Here is a 17312-nt window from a genome sequence, read left to right on the forward strand (position 1 = left end):
TATGAATGTGTTTTTTTTTTTTAAGCAATGTCATCCTGTAAGAATACCATCTTGATTTTTTTTTTCATTTTCTGTGGTTTCAGGCTCTTTTTCCCCTTTACTATCGGTGTGCCGTGCCCGTAAGCTGTCATCATACAATAGTCACTTTCACCAGGAACTGCAAGAATCATGCATTCTTTTTTGAAACATTGACGAGGACATCAGACATGGGCATCCACATAGTCGAAACATCCCACAAGTTTCTCAAGTCAACAACATTGATGGCCATTGCTTTGTTATTTGGTCGATTTCGCCCCAGTGATAGGTTTATCTCTGGCTTCAACAGCTCCAAATCCACCAACCCAGAATGCAACTTTACGTTCACAATCAGACATAAAAGTCCACATGTTTTGTTGCTTTCATCTACACCACCTGAAAAGCTAAACCAAAAACCATGTCCAATTTTCCATGTTTCCAACTCGAACTACAGCCCTATCGCCATTCTTATCTTCGCCTCTAAACCAAAAACGTTGTTGCTCTTTATATTATTTATATGAAAGAAAATGGTGTTTTCCAAAGTTGTTGGAATAATTCCTCCATTATAAAATGGACTTTGGCAGAGAAACCACGTTTCAGATATCAACAGCAAATGAACTTTCTGAGTTTTTCAGCAAATCATCAAAATAAAATAAAATAAATTACTGGAAACATATATATTAGTAGCTATATCTTATACAGAGTATATGTCCCATAAAAATGTAATTATGTAACACATGTCTAATATTCCAGGAATAAATAAATAAACAAACAAAATGGACTACAAAATATGGGTCAAGCGATCGAGTGGGTTACTGGACCCTGGGCCTGAAGGTGTGTCTATATAAATCCTGAAAATAAAATAAAACAAAACAAAATGGACAACAGAATATGGATTATGGACCAAGCGATCAAATGGGTTGCTGTAATAAAAACGACAAAAGTGCGGTGAGCGTGGATCGAACACGCGACCTTCAGATCTTCAGTCTGACGCTCTCCCAACTGAGCTATCCCCGCGATTGTTAGAATTAACGTTATTTATTTAAATTTACTATAAATCTTCCATTAACACCTCAAGAACTTATGGTCTGCCGCTCGTATGTAATTATCTATATATATGTGAAAATTTAATCCAATCTTTCTCTCATAATTAAATACGATGTCCCTATTCTTGTTTTGTATTCGATTTCGAATAAACAATCTAGATCATTTGAAATTTTGTGTAGTTCAGAGTTGATGTAGTTATCGTGTTTCCACATGTGATTGATTTCCTTTTTCTTGTTATTGTTTTTTTAAAATCTTATTCATCCATGTTTGATAGCATACACATATATATAACGATTTTAATATCAGTCAGATGCATGATCTTAATATTATAATCTATAAACACAAAAATTCTTATTAATTCGTTTCACGGATCAATTTTGTGAGACAAATTTTCTACACAACGCGATTCATGAAAAAAATTTATTTTTATGTTAAAATTATTATTTTTCAGTTTAGATATGAACTCGGTCACGAATATAAATCTGTGAGACCATTTCACACGATATCCGGTCATTTATAAATTGGATACAACTTTAATGAAATGGGAATTTATAGTCTAATTAGAAACTATGTATGTAATTAGCTTTTACCCAACGAGAAGCCTTATTTCAATGAGGCTGGTTATGATGCACAGATTGGCAAAGCAGAGGGAGAAAAGAACAAGAACACATTTCTTCTCAGCTGCAGGTCCATGTTATTTAACTGCATGCAACTTAAAACACCGACTGTTTTGGCTGGAACAACATTTTGAGGAACTGTGGATGAGCATTTTAGGAAACGGCCCGGACATATTTTATCGGCTTGTAGGGCGTATATGCAATGAGTTACCGTGGGGTTCCGCGGCAGCTGTAACAAGAATGCTGAACAAGAAACTCGGACAGGAAGCTGATTGGGTTTCAAGATCATACATGGAAAACTCTTGCCTAGGCTCATTGAAGCATTTTCTGAAAAGGGCCGGTTTCGACTGCGTCGATTTGTAGATCAAGTCTCATAACTTGGGCCCTTATGTTGGTTTCATCAATTTCTGTAAGGCTTGGTGCTTCATTATGTTTGCTTAAAATAGTGCGAGTTTAAGCTTGTATATGTGGGGTGAACCTTTATATCTGTACTATATTATTAACTTTGACACATTTAGAATTACTAATTTTTGGTGACATCGTTTGTTTTAATAATTTATATTATATTATTAATTTTAATACATATAAAATAACTCATTTTTGGTGCCATCCACATGTGAAAGGAAATAGAATTCAGTCACCAGCATCTATCGACTCCTCTCAGCTGATTGAAAAGATAATAGAATCGGGCGTTATTCAACCTTAAAATGCTATGGAGTAGGGACAAAATCAAATCCCTGATCCAATCTTTTATCATCAACTCCCGATGTTACTACACGAACAACAAGCAAAAGAAAATTCCGTCTCTGTACGAAAAAATCAGTCCGTTGGGAAACCCTCGCTTTGATGTCACACGGGAGCTGGACAGATGGGTTGAGATGGGCAATAAAGTCCGATTGGCGGAGCTCCAACGCATTATTCTTGATCTCCGTAAGCGGAGAAGATTCTCTCATGCTCTCCAGGTACGTATAATTTGCGAGAAAAGATATATGTTTGCATTTATGAGGTTCGCGATAATTTGTATTTTGATATGCTGATTTTGTTTGACCTCCCGTATTGCAAAATACTGTGTTTGCACTAGTTTAATCGCTCCATCAGAGGGAACACATTACACGTAGAGGAATAAGGTCACATTTGAAGGCCGCTTTCCTTTGTTTCCTAATATCCCGCCTCGCGATGTTACAGGTTTCAGAATGGACGGAAAATTCCGGAATATACACATTGACCCCTTTTCAACATGCGGTGCAGTTGGATCTGATTGGTAAGGTTCATGGACTTCTTGCGGCAGAAAACTACTTCAATGGTTTGAATGAGCGAGATAGAACTGAGAAGGCTTATGGTGCTCTTCTACATTGTTATGTTCGGAGGCATCAAACTGACAAAGTATTTGCACATCTGCAGACAATGAAAGAGAATGGTATTGCTTTGGCTTCCGTTACTTACAATGGCATCATGTCCCTTTACTCTAACATTGGTGAGATTGCCAAGGTCCCTGCTGTCTTAGACGAGATGAAAGAGAATGGGGTCCAACCTGATAATTTTAGTTACAGGATATGCATTAATTCTTATGGAGTGAGATCTGATATTGATGGAGTGGAAAAAATTCTGAGTGAAATGGAAAGTCAATCCCACATTGTCATGGATTGGATTACATACGCTGTTGTTGCAAATTTTTATGCTAAGGCAGGCCTCAAAACTAAAGCAAATTTTACCCTGAGAAAAGCAGAGGAAAGGCTAAGGAATAAAGATAGTCTTGGTTATAATCATCTCATCTCTTTACATGCTGGACTGGGAAACAGAGATGATGTTTTCAGATTATGGGATCTTGAGAAGAATGCTTGTAAGAGGTGCCTTAACAAGGATTACATAAATGTAATGGAGTCCTTGGTTAGGCTGGAAGAGCTTGAAGAAGCAGAGATAGTTTTGAAGGAGTGGGAGTCATCTGGAAACTGCTATGATTTTCGGGTGCCAAATGTTGTCATCACTGGACACATAGAGAAGGGTTTGTGTGAAAACGCTGAAGCTTTACTTGAATACTTGATGGAAACGGGGAAGGTATCAACATCTAATATCTGGGCTAGATTGACAGCAGGCTACATGGAGAAGGGTGAGATGGAAAAGGCTTTGTGTGCCATGAAAGTAGCTATCTCTTTATGTGATGTAAAAGAAGGGACTATGATTCAAGATACAGTGGTTGGCAGAATATTGAGTTTATTTGGTGAGAAAGGGAGCTCTGATGCCACAGAAGAAGTTGTGAATTTGTTGAGATCTGTTACGTCATTGAACAGACAGATGTATCACACCTTGCTAAAGTCAAATATCTGTGGTGGTAAGGAAGTGAATAGACTCCTCAACATCATGAAAGCTGATGGTTTTGAAGAAGATGAAGAGACGAAGAGGATTCTTGCCATGTGGAAGAATGGAATGTAGATTTTTGACATTCTTTGGGAATGGATTGTTTTGTAGCATCTGCATGATTTTAGTTGTGACAACTTGAATTTAAGAGAGTATTTTGTATCCAAGAAGCCAACTACACCTCGCTAGAAAAATAACAGATGTCACACTTGTCTTTGAGCATCCATTTGAATCCTATGGCTCAATTTTCAGATTTTTTGCATTCACCTCCCCTGCACTCTTTGCTCTTTGCATTTGACACTCACCTCCGTGTAAACGTAAAAATTATAACATGTCAAAATAATCTTTATACCTTTGCGCATGTCGCTAGTCTGTGAATCAAAAGGTTGATTCTTGTCAAGTACAGACATCCCATTTATTAACTGTTAGATTCTGTCACCACGAAAAGTACAAATAAGTTTATGGCATGTAAATCAACAATGAGTATCATTTGTTTCATGCAAACATTTGTTTATGCTAGACAATTGACAAGAACATTGCTGATTCATCAGGTCCCATAAATTATAAGACCAAACTTTCAGGTAATTAATTTTTCATTCGTCCTCTCCTCCTTAAAACTTAATGTTCCGCCATATGACTAAAAACCAATTGATAATGGGTAACAAATAGTTTGCTGTTTCTTGATGTTATCTTTCATTAACTAAATGCAATTCTTCGTGGAGCTGAGGAAATTTCATTGTATAAAGCCTCACATATGGTGCAATTTCCGCTTGAAATTTAATATACATTATTTGCTGTTTTTCCATAAATAAAAAATTTAAAAAATGGCTGCAATTTAAATGGCATTACATGGTATTAATGGCATTGTTAATCTTAGATGTATTTTGTGTGCTCGGTTAACAATTGGATCCCTATGGCTGAAATTCAAATGACCAACCCTAGCATGTTATGGGAGAGTCGTGTTCACGGAGTAGACAGGTTATTCTGGTCAAGTGAGTGGCAGTGAGGGTTGTGCCAACGGTGGTGAAGGTGATGCTGGTTACAGCTATGGCCATGGCAGTAACGGTGGTGGCTTTGATGGGAGTGGAGGATGCTGGAGTATTGGAAACATGCTTGCATATGGTGAAAGCCCCGGGATGGTAGTTATGGGCAGGTGATGGGAGTGGGGACAAAGGAAGCTTCAACGGGTGAAGCTGAGGCAGTTGGAGTTATGGCAGCATCTCCTCATGAGGATATGGACGGGGTATGGGGTATGGTGGTGGACATGGCCATGGGGGAACCACCCTCCCGGATTCATTCTTGACGCAGGCGGGCCTTACTGCTGTCCATATGGATGTTTTTGAGTTTACTCTGTTCTTTAAGTTAAGAATCCTTAATGGGTACTGATAAGGAATAGACATCAGTTTCTGAAACGAAAAGCTCTACCCTTGAAAGGTTGAAATATTACTGGCTTCAAGAACAATGTCGGTAAGACCATGCTTGAACTGTAAAGAAATTAGACAAGTGCGTAGAGATCTTCGTGGGACAGTGGAGAGAGTCTCAATTGGTCTTTTTACGATATTAAATAACACAATAACTTCTGTTGATTTATTCCAAATCAACATACATCAAGAGAATTGATCCATTAAATGATACAAACAACAACAAAAAACAAACAATAAATCGACTATATCTCACATCAAACCTGCAAAACTGAGGTCAAGCGGAAACAAAGAAAAACTCATACTTAGTCTGGAAACTATTCAGATTTCTTCATCGAATTGGCTGATAGTTTTCTCTTCATTCGGCTGAAAGGCCCGACCGTCCTATCCATTATATACATGGCAATGATCTGGCTCCAAGATTTATATGAATCCAAATTTTCGTAAAACTCTGGTGCAATCTCCTTCACCTTGTATAGTTTGCTTCCCGGTATTCTTGGGAAATCATGGTGCTCGTTGTGGTAGCCAACACTCCATGTCATCAGATTCAAAGGGCCATAGTAAGAATACGTTTCTTGATCTGTTGGCTTAAAAATGTAGTGTTCTGAGATAAAATGGCCGGCCATTGGGTGCATTCCACCCCCAACAAAGGTAGAAAGAATCAAATAACCAAGAGACTTCCAGCCCCAGATATAAACAAAACAGGCATCAAGGCTGAGTTGAATAATAAAATTAATGAACTCCCACATTCCTGGAGGTTTTGGTTTGAGAAAGAGGGGGCGGAGAGCATAAAAGAATAGCTGTAAGACAACCCATATTGATTTTGAAATAACACTGGTTACAAGATTGGCCTCGGTAAGGCTTGGAATGTCCATATCAATGCCGTCTACTCCTTGGAACCGATGGTGCTCGAGATGATACTTTTGGAAGGTAACAGACATAGGAACACCAATGGGGAGGTTAGCGAAAATCCCAAGCCACCTGTTGTAGACCGGGGTTGAGAAGGCTAAGTTGTGACTAAGCTCGTGAATGGCCAAGAACAGGTTGTGGTTGAGAAAAGAGCCAAAAAAATATGCCAACACTAGTATCTTCAGCCAACCTGCATCACAGAGGAAGGCTGCAGTCCATAGCTGAAGTGAAACAACTGCGGCAATCTATAATATAAGACAATTGAAAACATAAGTAACAGTTTGTTACTTTGATGCTTAGCAGTTTTCCAAATTCAAATTTGCTTCAGGGAATTGCTATGAATTGAGTACAAATAAAAAAGGTATCAAACAAATGATCAGCAGCTCCAACTGCGCTGCACAATGAAACCAATACTTTTCCAATGTTCTTCAATGAATATCACCTTCTTAAGTACAACTTTAACTAAATATTAGTTTATAATGTTACTACATAGAAGTAAAAGAGCGATGATCATTCTCATGAAATGAATTTTGGATGAGAGATCAATCAATCAACCAAACACAACCAAGTACCAACTGTATCGGAGCACTTTAGCTTAGATTTGATTAACTCGAAGAATTCAACACCTTTACGAAAGAGAATAATTAGCCAAACGAAGTTTCATAATCTAACCATTCAAGTTCAGCAATATTAAAAGAAGCTATATTCTCTTTTTCCTGAAAGGCGATTTTTACAGTTGGGTGGAAAAGGATGAATGGATGCAATTTGGCCACACAAGGAGATCCAATCAAATTCCTATCAATATTCATAGCATTACTAAGCGCAGATCAGTAAAGTTCAATGCACCAAATAACACATTCTATATGAATGGCCTAATACGCATAGCAGACAGTATCCAGGAAACGATTCATTTGGACACACGAAACAACTCAACAAGAAAACAGAGAAACCTAATATTCCTTTTTTAAAAAAAAAAGATAATCCAATCACAATGGATCCAACCAAAATCCACAGAAACAACACAAAATGTGAAAAAAAATTCAATCTTGGAAAAACCCAATCTCTTCTCCGTGAATCCTTACAATATAACCCACATTACAGAAACAAAGACACATAAAAGTACCTTGAGGAAAGCAAAGGGGTCGGGGCCAAAAAGTTGTTTAATCTGCGGGTACTTGGAGAGGATCTGTCTTCTGCGAGAGGCATGAGGTTCATCTGTATAAGACCAGAAAAATTCGGTAGCCATCACACCCTCTTCTTGTTCTCCCCTCTCTTTCCCTGCGTACCCCATTTGTCTCCTCTGGCTCTTCTCTGGCTCTTCTCTTCTCCCTGTCTCACTTGTTGTTTTCTTGATTCTGGGATTAATGGGGAAGGAGGGTGGCTACTTTTTTAATTGAATTGGTCGGCGTGATATTTCATGTGTGTCCCTGCAAGAATTGCGGCGTGTCCACCACTCCGTCCGAAAACAAGGGATAATTCAGGAATTTGGGAGAGCTGCATGTGATTTGATGCGAATGGACCACATGCTTCTCTTTTTTTTTTTGACAAAACCACATGCTTCTCTTGATTGGAAGAAAACGCTCGCCAATCAAATTCGATTTCCAACATAAATTCCATTGGTTGAAATTTTAATAAACGAAAATCAAATATTATTGCAAATTTTAAAATATTATTGATATAAAAAGTTGATCAGCTTGACATGTTAATCTGATGTGTATTGCGTTTGATATTTTAAATCACAAAAATCTATGTGAGACGATCTCAGGAGTTGATTTTATAAGATGAATATTCTGTTTGGATCACTCAAAAAATTATCACTTTTTATGTCAAAAATATTATTTTTTTATTATAGATATGACATGATTGACCTGTCTCACGAATGAAAATTTATGAGATCATCTCACGAGACACATTTTTTTCAGTAATATATTTTTGGCTGAATAAATAATATTCTTCAAATTATATTTTTACTAGTTCTTTTGGTCAAAATCACGTAATAAATTGACCAATATCACTTTTAAGAATTCATAAATACGTCGTGAAGCATACATACATGTTGTGAGAGATTTTTTTAATCACATACAAATTCATAAAAACTCTTGTGAAATAGTTAATTTCACGAGTTAATTTCATGAGATTAATATTCAACTTGGCTCAATTCATGAAAAAATATAAATTTTTATACCTAAAGTTATTTTTAATGTAAGATTGAGATAGATTTGACTCGTCTCACTTCTCACAGATGTAAATCAGTGAGACCGTCTCACGAAATATCTACTCATTAAAATTTAACATGATATTAGTTATTTAAATGCACGATTTAGATGTGAGACTAAAATTGATAATCAAAATATAATTTCATGTCTATAATTAATTCAATAAAGATATATGACTAAAAATGTCAAACACAATATATACATGAGTAAATTTTACATTTTGGCACGTGAATATTACTACAAGTTAAGTAAATGGAATTTTAAATTCAACTCAATGTATTTAATATATGGCAAAAACTTATGTGAGACGGTCTCACTGGTCATATTTGTGAGACGGATCTCCTATTTGGGTCATCCATGAAAAAGTATTACTTTTTATGCTAAGAGTATTACTTTTTATTGTGAATATGAGTAAGGTTGACCCGTCTCACAGATTAAGATCCGTGAGACGGTCTCACATGAGACATACTCTTAATATATTTATCTATTTTCAAGTGAAAAAAATTATAACATCCATATAAGAATAAATATCAAATACGTTAAGGTTATGTTTTGATGTTTTTATAGTTTGAGTCGGATATAAAATCGATCTCAACAAAAATAACTCGTGTAAGTTTTTTATGTGTGATAAATTCTTTTATCTTTGGGAGGTGGTGACACCAGGGACGGAGCCAGGAATCCAATCCTACCCGAGCTAGAATTTTAAACTTTAATATCATTTAATATTTTAAATTGATCTACCCGGACTAATATCATATTTATCCAAAATTATAAAAAAATTTACATATAAATTTTTTAAAATTTTTTTGGACCAGCCCGAGTGAAGAAAGCTCTCCCTCCGCCCCTGGGTGACACTGAATTCGAATTATTTATTTTTCTTTTGTTGATGGTGGAGAATGAAGATAGCTTGGATAATATATTATTTTCATTCTCTCTTTGATATAATCTAAGCCTGGGATTTTTTTTACACCGCTGATTTTTGTTCTAAGTACATGGGATGGCCATATTTTGAGAGTTCAGAAAATAAGGACAAAATTCATTCTAAATAATTTATTTATTATAAAAAAATTGTCAAATATTTTTCCCCCTAAAAACAACCCATCAAATCTTCATTAAAAACACCAGTTATTTCGATATTAATATAATTTAAGAGAGTATTTTAATAAAATATCAAAAATATCCTTATTGGTCTATTGGAGTGTTTGCATAAGATAGAGTTTCACGATGATGTATTGCGAACTGTAAATGATTGTAAATATTAATTTGGATTAGACAAAATTATTTGAGATAAAAATAATGGCAAAAACTTGTGTGAGACGGTCTCACGGTCGTACTGGTGAGACATATCTCTTATTTGAGTCATCCATGAAAAAGTATTACTTTTTATGTTAAAAATATTACTTTCTATTTTGAATATACATAGGGTTAGTCCGTCTCACAGATTAAGATCCGTAAGACGGTCTCACATGATATCCACTCAGAGAGTATTATAATCATTTTTGAATATTTAGAATCAATATGAAAACCAGCTGCTAGTTTGAATTAAATTAAATTGAGCAGAAGTAAAAGCAAAATTTGAGGTTAACAAATAAATAAAAAAAATGAATTTTTATTCACTTTTTACTACCAACAATCTTTAAAAGCCAACATGTGTTCAATTTTATAAAAAATAAATTTCAAATAATTTGGTAAAGAGGTCTTCCATTTATTGCAATGGGGTGGGCCATTAAAAACTCATAAAATAAGCGTGTTGCAATTAATGATTCAAGATAAAAACTTGTGTGATACGTCTCACGGGTCATATTTTATATGACGTCTATTTTATTTGGTCATCCATCAAAAAAATATTATTTTTATGCTAAGAATCTTATTTTTTATTGTGAATATCGGTAGGGTCGATCCGTCTCACCAATAAAGATTCGTAAGGCTATTTCACAATAGACATGTTAATGATTCAATTGACTTTTGATGCTAAATAAATGCTTGGGATAAGTTGTCATACATCATTTATTCACTCGAAATCAAAGTATATATGATGGGATGTGCATTGCATTTATATTCGATTAAATAATGGTCGGCCACCCTCTTCTAATGGTCTAGCTTCTCTTATAGATGACCTTTTTACCATTATCGGTGATCTTACCAAGACAATGAATATGTATAAAGATCGGTTTACTCGTTTTTTGTGAGACGATATCATAGTTTTGTACACATTAGAAATGTTGGCTTTGTGTATAAATATAATGTTTTTCATATATTGGATGTGGTTGAATATCGCTCAAATGAAATTGACTTGTGATACGATCTCACGAAAGTTTTCGTATTTATAAAATTTTAAATGCCCATACAAAATATAAATAAATCAGGACTTCCAAATTATATAAGTATAAAATTTCATTAATAGCATACTTATCATATACTCATCACGTGAGGGAAAATGATGTTTAATACAATTCACATATAGTGTGAGCAAATTGATTAAATTGAGATGACTTAAAAATGTGACAAAAATCAGATGATAATTAAAAGTCGAAATCGAAATTTTCTTCTAATTTTTCCTAATGCTAATATAATTTAGCTACAGGATATGATATCAAAATCTATTAGAAGGATGCTAACTATTAATGAACAGTTATAATTTGATAATTTAAGTTAAAATATTTTAAAACATGTCAGATTGAGTCGATTTTCGTCTCAAATGTATAGTCCAAAATCTATATTTATTATTATTTTCTCAGTTATTCTAACAATTTTTATATGGCACTAAAACCATCATTATAACGATAAAATATATTTTCTTATAAAATTTATTTTTTCAAACAGTGCGATTTAAACCAGCAAATTGCAGAGACCGAGCTTGTAACACGGTGATCTCACTACCAGATTAGCTAACACCCGAGTTCAAATTCTCACTCTCGCCTGTGTTGTAAAAAAAAAAAAAAAAAAAAAAGCAAATTGCAGTGTGGCTACGACTGATAGGTCCAAATTAGTGAAGACTTTGGTTTGACCGTGCGAGAAAGCTGCATCCCCTAACCTACCACTATTACTACTTGCGAGTCACAGCAACTGTCATCCACTGCATAAATGCATCGTTCACCTTCATTTCTGATTCATTTACTCGTTTCTCTTCCTCTTTTCATGACAAATTCAAATATGAAAATCACATTTCTCATTGTTTTCTTGCTTGTTTCAGCCACCATCTCCCTCGCCATTCACCCCAACGATGACAAAGGGATGGGGGGCTTCTTCGGCCTGGGAGGTGGGTTCAACATACCAGGGTTCCGACCCGGGTTTGGTGGCGGAGGCTTCGGTGGCGGGTACGGAGGACCTAAGGGAGGATACGCAAAAGGTGCCGTGATAAGGCCGACTGTTGTGTGTAAAGACAAAGGGCCGTGTTACAAGAAGAAGTTGACGTGCCCGGCCAAGTGTTTCACTTCGTACAGCCACGCCGGAAAGGGGTACGGCGGAGGAGGAGGTGGCGGTGGCTGCACTATTGATTGCAAGAACAAATGTGTCGCTTATTGCTGAGGAGAGATTATCAGATGATCAATGGAGTGTTTTGTGTCGCTTCTACTTATAATAAACACACACAAATATAATATATATAGTATGTGAAATGTGATTCCACGGTAACACCGTTGCTTTGTGCTTGCTTTATGAATGAACTTTATCATGTATGTAGCAGCATTCAGATTAATTTTCATATGCTAATGGATTGATTTGAAGTTGATTGTGCGGATTGTATCGCAGATATATTCATATGAACATCTTTTATTGAGGAAAAAAAAATTACGCAGTGACATAGATCAAACTGAGAAAGATCAACGAAGATCCAAGTTTGTAATGGGTAGGTCTGACAGGCAAGAAGGTCGATGTATGTGGGTGGATTATGGTGATTCTATCACAATTTGCATCATAAAAGTTGGCCTAATGTGATCTTCCAAATTAATATACGATTTATTGTATTAAAATATATATTGACGTTCGATTATGACTACAAACTGATGTTTGTATAGATATACCTTTATTCCCTTTGGATTGATAAATTTCTTTGAGTGAAAAAAAAAGGACTTTGATGGATAAGTTCCGAATGAGGCCATCGTAGATGTATTTGAAATCCGCAATATTATTGTATGTAAAGTTTAATGATACTAAATATATAAAGTGTTGAGTTTTTTTACAATACATAATTAATCAAATAAACAACAAATTATATTCATAATAATAATTACAAAACAGACCAGATACAATCTCTATCATGTTTCTAGTCCTTCCCTCAAATCATCTCTCTCACAAAGCAGGCAAACCGTGAATGAAACTATTACAAAATAATGAACTAACACTTGCACCTCCTCCCACATATGATATCCATCATATGACGGGACTTCCTATCGTTCGGTTTTTCGACTTTTCAAAGTTAGATTGCTGCTCTCAATGCTCCCCTAGCAGCTTCACGCTTCATCTCGTCTGCTTTGCCGCTGCCTCTGAAGTACAGGTATACTTGCTGCACATATACAAGAACCAACCATCAACATAACAACCACACAGGTAGAATCTCTTGGTGTATGGAATGGATTTGTGTTAGAACATATATTGTGTGGAGAAACAATGGTCAGACCTGAATAACCCAGAGGCTAAGAACTGACTCGAGGCAGAACAGTCCAAACCCAATAAAGTAGAAAACCTGGAAGCAATGCACAATTTTAGTGTAAACAAACATACATTTTGTACCTCCAAATTTGGTTACTAGACAAGATAGCGGATGATCCCTTTCTTACAAGGGTGGAGGAAACCAGGTAACCCCCCTTGTATAATATACAGGATCAGTTTCTTGTCAATAACATGCCAATAAATATAAGCTCAGCAGGGGTATATATATACACGACTTACCCCGACTATGGCATGATTGCCTATGATATCTACGGCTGGTAGGATACCTCTGTAAAACCACCATCCACAATCAGGTCAAAAGACAAACAACGAAAAATTGATAATTGCTATTGACTAATGGCTTTATATAGCCGAGAGAAAATATTTACTTGAACCAAACATGCAGAAACTCCTAGAAATATGAAACGTAATGATTGACATGAAATAATGTGAACTATGTGAATAAAGAAGATATGGCATAAATTATGAAACCAATGAAGGGTGGCAAAATTAGAAAGAAGACTCACGCCAGTGATTTTCCTTTGAAAACTATAGGAGGCGCAACAGCGGCAAATATACAGAAGCCGATGTGAAGCTGTAGAGGCATAAGATGACAAACTGGGAGTGATTCAATTGAAGATAATATATATATATATTGAAGACCATTTGTTTAGAAAACTTACCAAGTAAAACAAGAAAAACCAGCTAAACTTCACGGCACTTTCAGTCCTGCGATATGGATTAATTTGAGTCAAATTATCTGAAGATAGACAACAGCGGATCCATGCAACTAATTAAAATTTTGAGCATCCCATTACATAAAATCTTTAGCCTTCCACGTAGAGTAATTACAAATTATTTTTCTGAAAGTTAACTCGCTACAACCTTCTGAATATCAAGTGCTCCATATATAAGAAATTATGCAGAAGTATAAACGCAACATTTGGTCCTGCAAAAAGATGAAGCACTTACCTAAAAGCGCGGTAAAGTGGGCGATACCATAACACATAAGCTCCTGGAACCCCAGATATGAAGTAGATCACAGCAAGAAACCAAATCTTTGGATCTGGAGGACAGGATTATGAACGTAAGGTCAAAAACCAATTATCAATAATGATAACAAATGATGCATACTAAATACCAAGTTACCAACCTCCCAGTTTAATCCACGCGGCAGTCACGGCAATGAGATTCCAGAAAAGGGTAAATGTGAGTCCTGATCACGGTACATACAAATTAGTAGCGTACTTAGATAATCTCCATCAAACCACAAAGGCAAAAGCAGACAGTGATACTGCAGGATTCAAATAATAAATAGCATGGTAACGAAAAATCACAGAACCTCCATAACATTATCAGCCAGTTTTACATACCTAACAAGGTTGTAAATGTAACGTATTGCAGTTTCTGCAAATGAATTGGTATTTCATTTGCAATGTCATGATGTATAATGGGAAAAAATGGAGGCCAATTTTTATCCTCAAGCACAATACCAGCTGCAAAGAGAACCAAAAATAGGGTAAAATTCTCTGGACTTTGAAAAGCCTCTAGGAATAACTAGACAATGAAGTATACTTTTTCCAAACTGAAAAAAAATAAAGTCATCAAGAATAGAACAAAGTACCTCGTGCAGCAGCCTCTTCTCTTCGCCTAACTTCCTGCAGAGCATCAATAAGTTAATAATACACATTAAAGAGAGTTGGATCCAAATCGGTTTTGAAAGAGGGTGTGGGTGTGGTGGTGGAGGCTATGTAATATATTGTACAAACTCTACACGATATAACATAATTTACAGAATAACTGTGGAGGGGGAGCTGCCCAACCAGATAGTTTATTGAAGGCTGGGGGAAGAAGTGGCTATGTAATTTATTGTACACAAGATAAAGTAATAATGGGATAACCAGGGAAGGGGAGCTGCCCAGGAATTGACGTATTAAGAACAAGATGATAACATGGTCCAAACAAAAAACAGGGCACATGAACGATGTTAGTTATTGTTATAGTATAAGATACTATATATTAAGGAAGAGCCTCTTGGAGCTCAAATTTGGTTTCCTGGCTAGTCATTTAGAAATGCCACTATAATTTTTATTGCTCACAAATTTTCTTTTTCATGGAAAGGAATTATTTGTCAACTTTTGCATGACCAGATTCCTTTTCTCAATTCTTCTTCAATGGATACAGTTTAACTTTTGCATGACCAGATACCTTTTCTCAATTCTTCTTCAATGGATACAATTTTCACTCTTCAATCAATAGATTATTCTATTTTGCACCTTGCATTTATCACATTAATTTATAATAAATTATTCACAAGTGTCATGATAAAAAAGTCTAACATTTTAAGTTATGATTTGTCCATTTGACACTATATAGCCAAAATAATCAAATGCTTCACTGGAAAAAAAAATATGTTTAATTGATAGTAAATAGTGGGTAAACAATTTGGTTCCACCTCCAAACAATATGCTATTTAAGATATCAAATTATTGACAATGGATAGAACAGTTCAATAATCACATGAATGTCAGCATTATATATGCATATATGATGAAGACACAATTATTCTCATATATAAACTTTCCACATCTTCAGCCAGAATTGACTTGATTGCCGCTTTATAACGATCCTAAAAGGTTTTATCGTCTACGACGTCCAAGTGATGTCATAGTTTAACTTGAATTTCAATTATATGTTGTGTGTGTGGGTGTGTATAGGGGATGAGCATTGAAAGGAGTATTGCTGATTTGTGTATGCCATTAAAGCTAACAGGAGCTGTATGAAGATTCACAGAAATTCATGCCCACGGTTCAAGAGTAAACAGAGTTGATACCTGTTCCCTCTTTTTCAACTCAGCTTCCTTGGCCTGTAGCTCTCTCTCTTTCATTTTCAAATCCTGCAATTGAAATTTTCCTTTATTAGAAGACTGGTCAAACCAATTTAAGAAACAAACAAGACAGCATTGCAATCAAAACTACCGAAGCACTATCAAGAGGAATATCATATGGAGCCGTAGGATTGTAGAAATCAGCAGGTTCTGGAGGAAGGGGTGAAAGTCTGGAGTTTGTCACAGGAGGGACGCTCCCAGCAGTCTGAAAATATAGAACATCGTTACTGTGAAAAAGACTTCAAAAAAAATGCTATGCAAACTGCTCGTGCATTAAGTTATAAAGGTGACGACAGAAACGAGTATTTCAAAGTATAAAGCTTGAACAAAAATAATCTCGAGAAACAAAATAGACTCAGAATTACTCAAATTGATTCAATGGCAAATTATTGGATAAAACTGGGAGACCCGTCATATGCACGAGTATAAAGTGGGAATGCATGTTCCAAGATCAAGGTACAACACGAAAGCATTTATGAGCATGTAAGCAAAATAAAGATGAACTCACCGTTGTATAAAACGAACCTCCACCAAACCTTGATTGCCCGCGTGCTTTACCTCCAGCCCCTCCATCCTGTATTTACATACATATATACTCTAATCAGTACTATGTAATACAAAAACACCCAGGTTCCGTAAAAATGCCAAAGCAATTTAACCAACAGCTTAAAGCCAATGGATTGACTTCATTGGACTCCATACAAAATTTACACTCAAAACAATAAAATCGACAATCATCGTAATTCCTTTCTCAGAAAGCCCAAACCCCTCAATTATTTACTGAAGAACTAGCAAGTTCAAATCCGTTTTTGGCGCAATCAAAAGAACAAAGAAGTATTTTTTTTCCCACCAAAAATATAGCACACCCATACGCGAAGTAAAAGGGTATATGACTCACAGAAAAGGGATTAACTTCGTCTTCATCAAACGGGTTGGGATCATAACGGCCGGCCATATTCTTGGTCTATGTTCGCTTCAGTATAATCCGTCGGAACAACACCAGCTAAATAGAGATGCAACAAACGTAGCGTGGAAGCTTGGGGTTGGGGCAGAAGAATTTTATGACAACTGCGGATTCAGATATTGAAAATAGAATATAATAGAATATCGAGAGACAGCAAACGGAGACCAGAGCGACGTGCTGCGAAATCTAACGACTTTTCCAGCCGACTTTTCTTGTGTTGTAATTACCGCC

The 17312-nt window shown here is 35.9% G+C and overlaps 4 protein-coding genes and 1 non-coding gene across 6 annotated transcripts; 2 read left to right on the top strand and 3 right to left on the bottom strand.

Moving 5' to 3' along the window:
* Positions 1-959: 959 nt before the first annotated feature.
* TRNAF-GAA (transfer RNA phenylalanine (anticodon GAA)) lies at positions 960-1032 on the bottom strand. The gene has a single exon. It is a non-coding gene; the product is annotated as a tRNA-Phe (tRNA).
* Positions 1033-2304: 1272 nt separating this feature from the next.
* On the top strand, positions 2305-4287 carry LOC140836766 (pentatricopeptide repeat-containing protein At4g21705, mitochondrial-like). Its single transcript, XM_073202523.1, has 2 exons — positions 2305-2641; positions 2865-4287. Exons 1-2 carry the CDS (start codon positions 2387-2389, stop codon positions 4107-4109), a joined length of 1500 nt encoding a protein of 499 aa, XP_073058624.1. The 5' UTR covers positions 2305-2386; the 3' UTR covers positions 4110-4287.
* Positions 4288-5554: 1267 nt separating this feature from the next.
* Positions 5555-7792, bottom strand: LOC140836767 (sphingolipid delta(4)-desaturase DES1-like). Its single transcript, XM_073202524.1, has 2 exons — positions 7488-7792; positions 5555-6609 (listed from the first exon to the last, which is right to left on the bottom strand). Exons 1-2 carry the CDS (start codon positions 7653-7655, stop codon positions 5773-5775), a joined length of 1005 nt encoding a protein of 334 aa, XP_073058625.1. The 5' UTR covers positions 7656-7792; the 3' UTR covers positions 5555-5772.
* Positions 7793-11633: 3841 nt separating this feature from the next.
* On the top strand, positions 11634-12305 carry LOC140836769 (uncharacterized). The gene has a single exon (XM_073202527.1). It carries the CDS (start codon positions 11665-11667, stop codon positions 12106-12108), a length of 444 nt encoding a protein of 147 aa, XP_073058628.1. The 5' UTR covers positions 11634-11664; the 3' UTR covers positions 12109-12305.
* Positions 12306-12716: 411 nt separating this feature from the next.
* On the bottom strand, positions 12717-17312 carry LOC140836768 (secretory carrier-associated membrane protein 2-like). 2 transcript variants are annotated; one of them, XM_073202525.1, is made up of 13 exons: positions 17016-17309; positions 16626-16691; positions 16209-16322; positions 16064-16126; positions 14855-14888; positions 14604-14726; positions 14384-14446; positions 14203-14296; positions 13914-13959; positions 13758-13825; positions 13471-13519; positions 13199-13264; positions 12717-13084 (listed from the first exon to the last, which is right to left on the bottom strand). In XM_073202525.1, the coding sequence occupies exons 1-13, from the start codon at positions 17070-17072 to the stop codon at positions 12998-13000; spliced, it is 930 nt and encodes a 309-aa protein (XP_073058626.1). In that variant the 5' UTR covers positions 17073-17309; the 3' UTR covers positions 12717-12997. The 2 variants fall into 2 exon arrangements, with proteins under 2 accessions (XP_073058626.1, XP_073058627.1); XM_073202526.1 differs by lacking the exon at positions 13471-13519 and having other exon boundaries at positions 17016-17312.

The sequence above is a fragment of the Primulina eburnea genome, chromosome 7, assembly GCF_022965805.1.
Source record: "Primulina eburnea isolate SZY01 chromosome 7, ASM2296580v1, whole genome shotgun sequence".
Lineage (NCBI taxonomy): Eukaryota > Viridiplantae > Streptophyta > Magnoliopsida > Lamiales > Gesneriaceae > Primulina > Primulina eburnea.

Coding starts and splice junctions, on each gene's coding strand:
- LOC140836766 (XM_073202523.1), top strand. CDS start 2,387: ATGCTATGGAGTAGGGACAAAATCAAATCCCTGATCCAATCTTTTATC. Junction 2,642..2,864: donor GATTCTCTCATGCTCTCCAG/GTACGTATAATT, acceptor GCGATGTTACAG/GTTTCAGAATGGACGGAAAA.
- LOC140836767 (XM_073202524.1), bottom strand. CDS start 7,655: ATGGGGTACGCAGGGAAAGAGAGGGGAGAACAAGAAGAGGGTGTGATG. Junction 6,610..7,487: donor ACCCCTTTGCTTTCCTCAAG/GTACTTTTATGT, acceptor CTTATATTATAG/ATTGCCGCAGTTGTTTCACT.
- LOC140836769 (XM_073202527.1), top strand. CDS start 11,665: ATGCATCGTTCACCTTCATTTCTGATTCATTTACTCGTTTCTCTTCCT.
- LOC140836768 (XM_073202525.1), bottom strand. CDS start 17,072: ATGGCCGGCCGTTATGATCCCAACCCGTTTGATGAAGACGAAGTTAAT. Junction 16,323..16,625: donor GAGGTTCGTTTTATACAACG/GTGAGTTCATCT, acceptor CTATATTTTCAG/ACTGCTGGGAGCGTCCCTCC. Junction 13,085..13,198: donor TTAGCCTCTGGGTTATTCAG/GTCTGACCATTG, acceptor GTATATGTGCAG/CAAGTATACCTGTACTTCAG.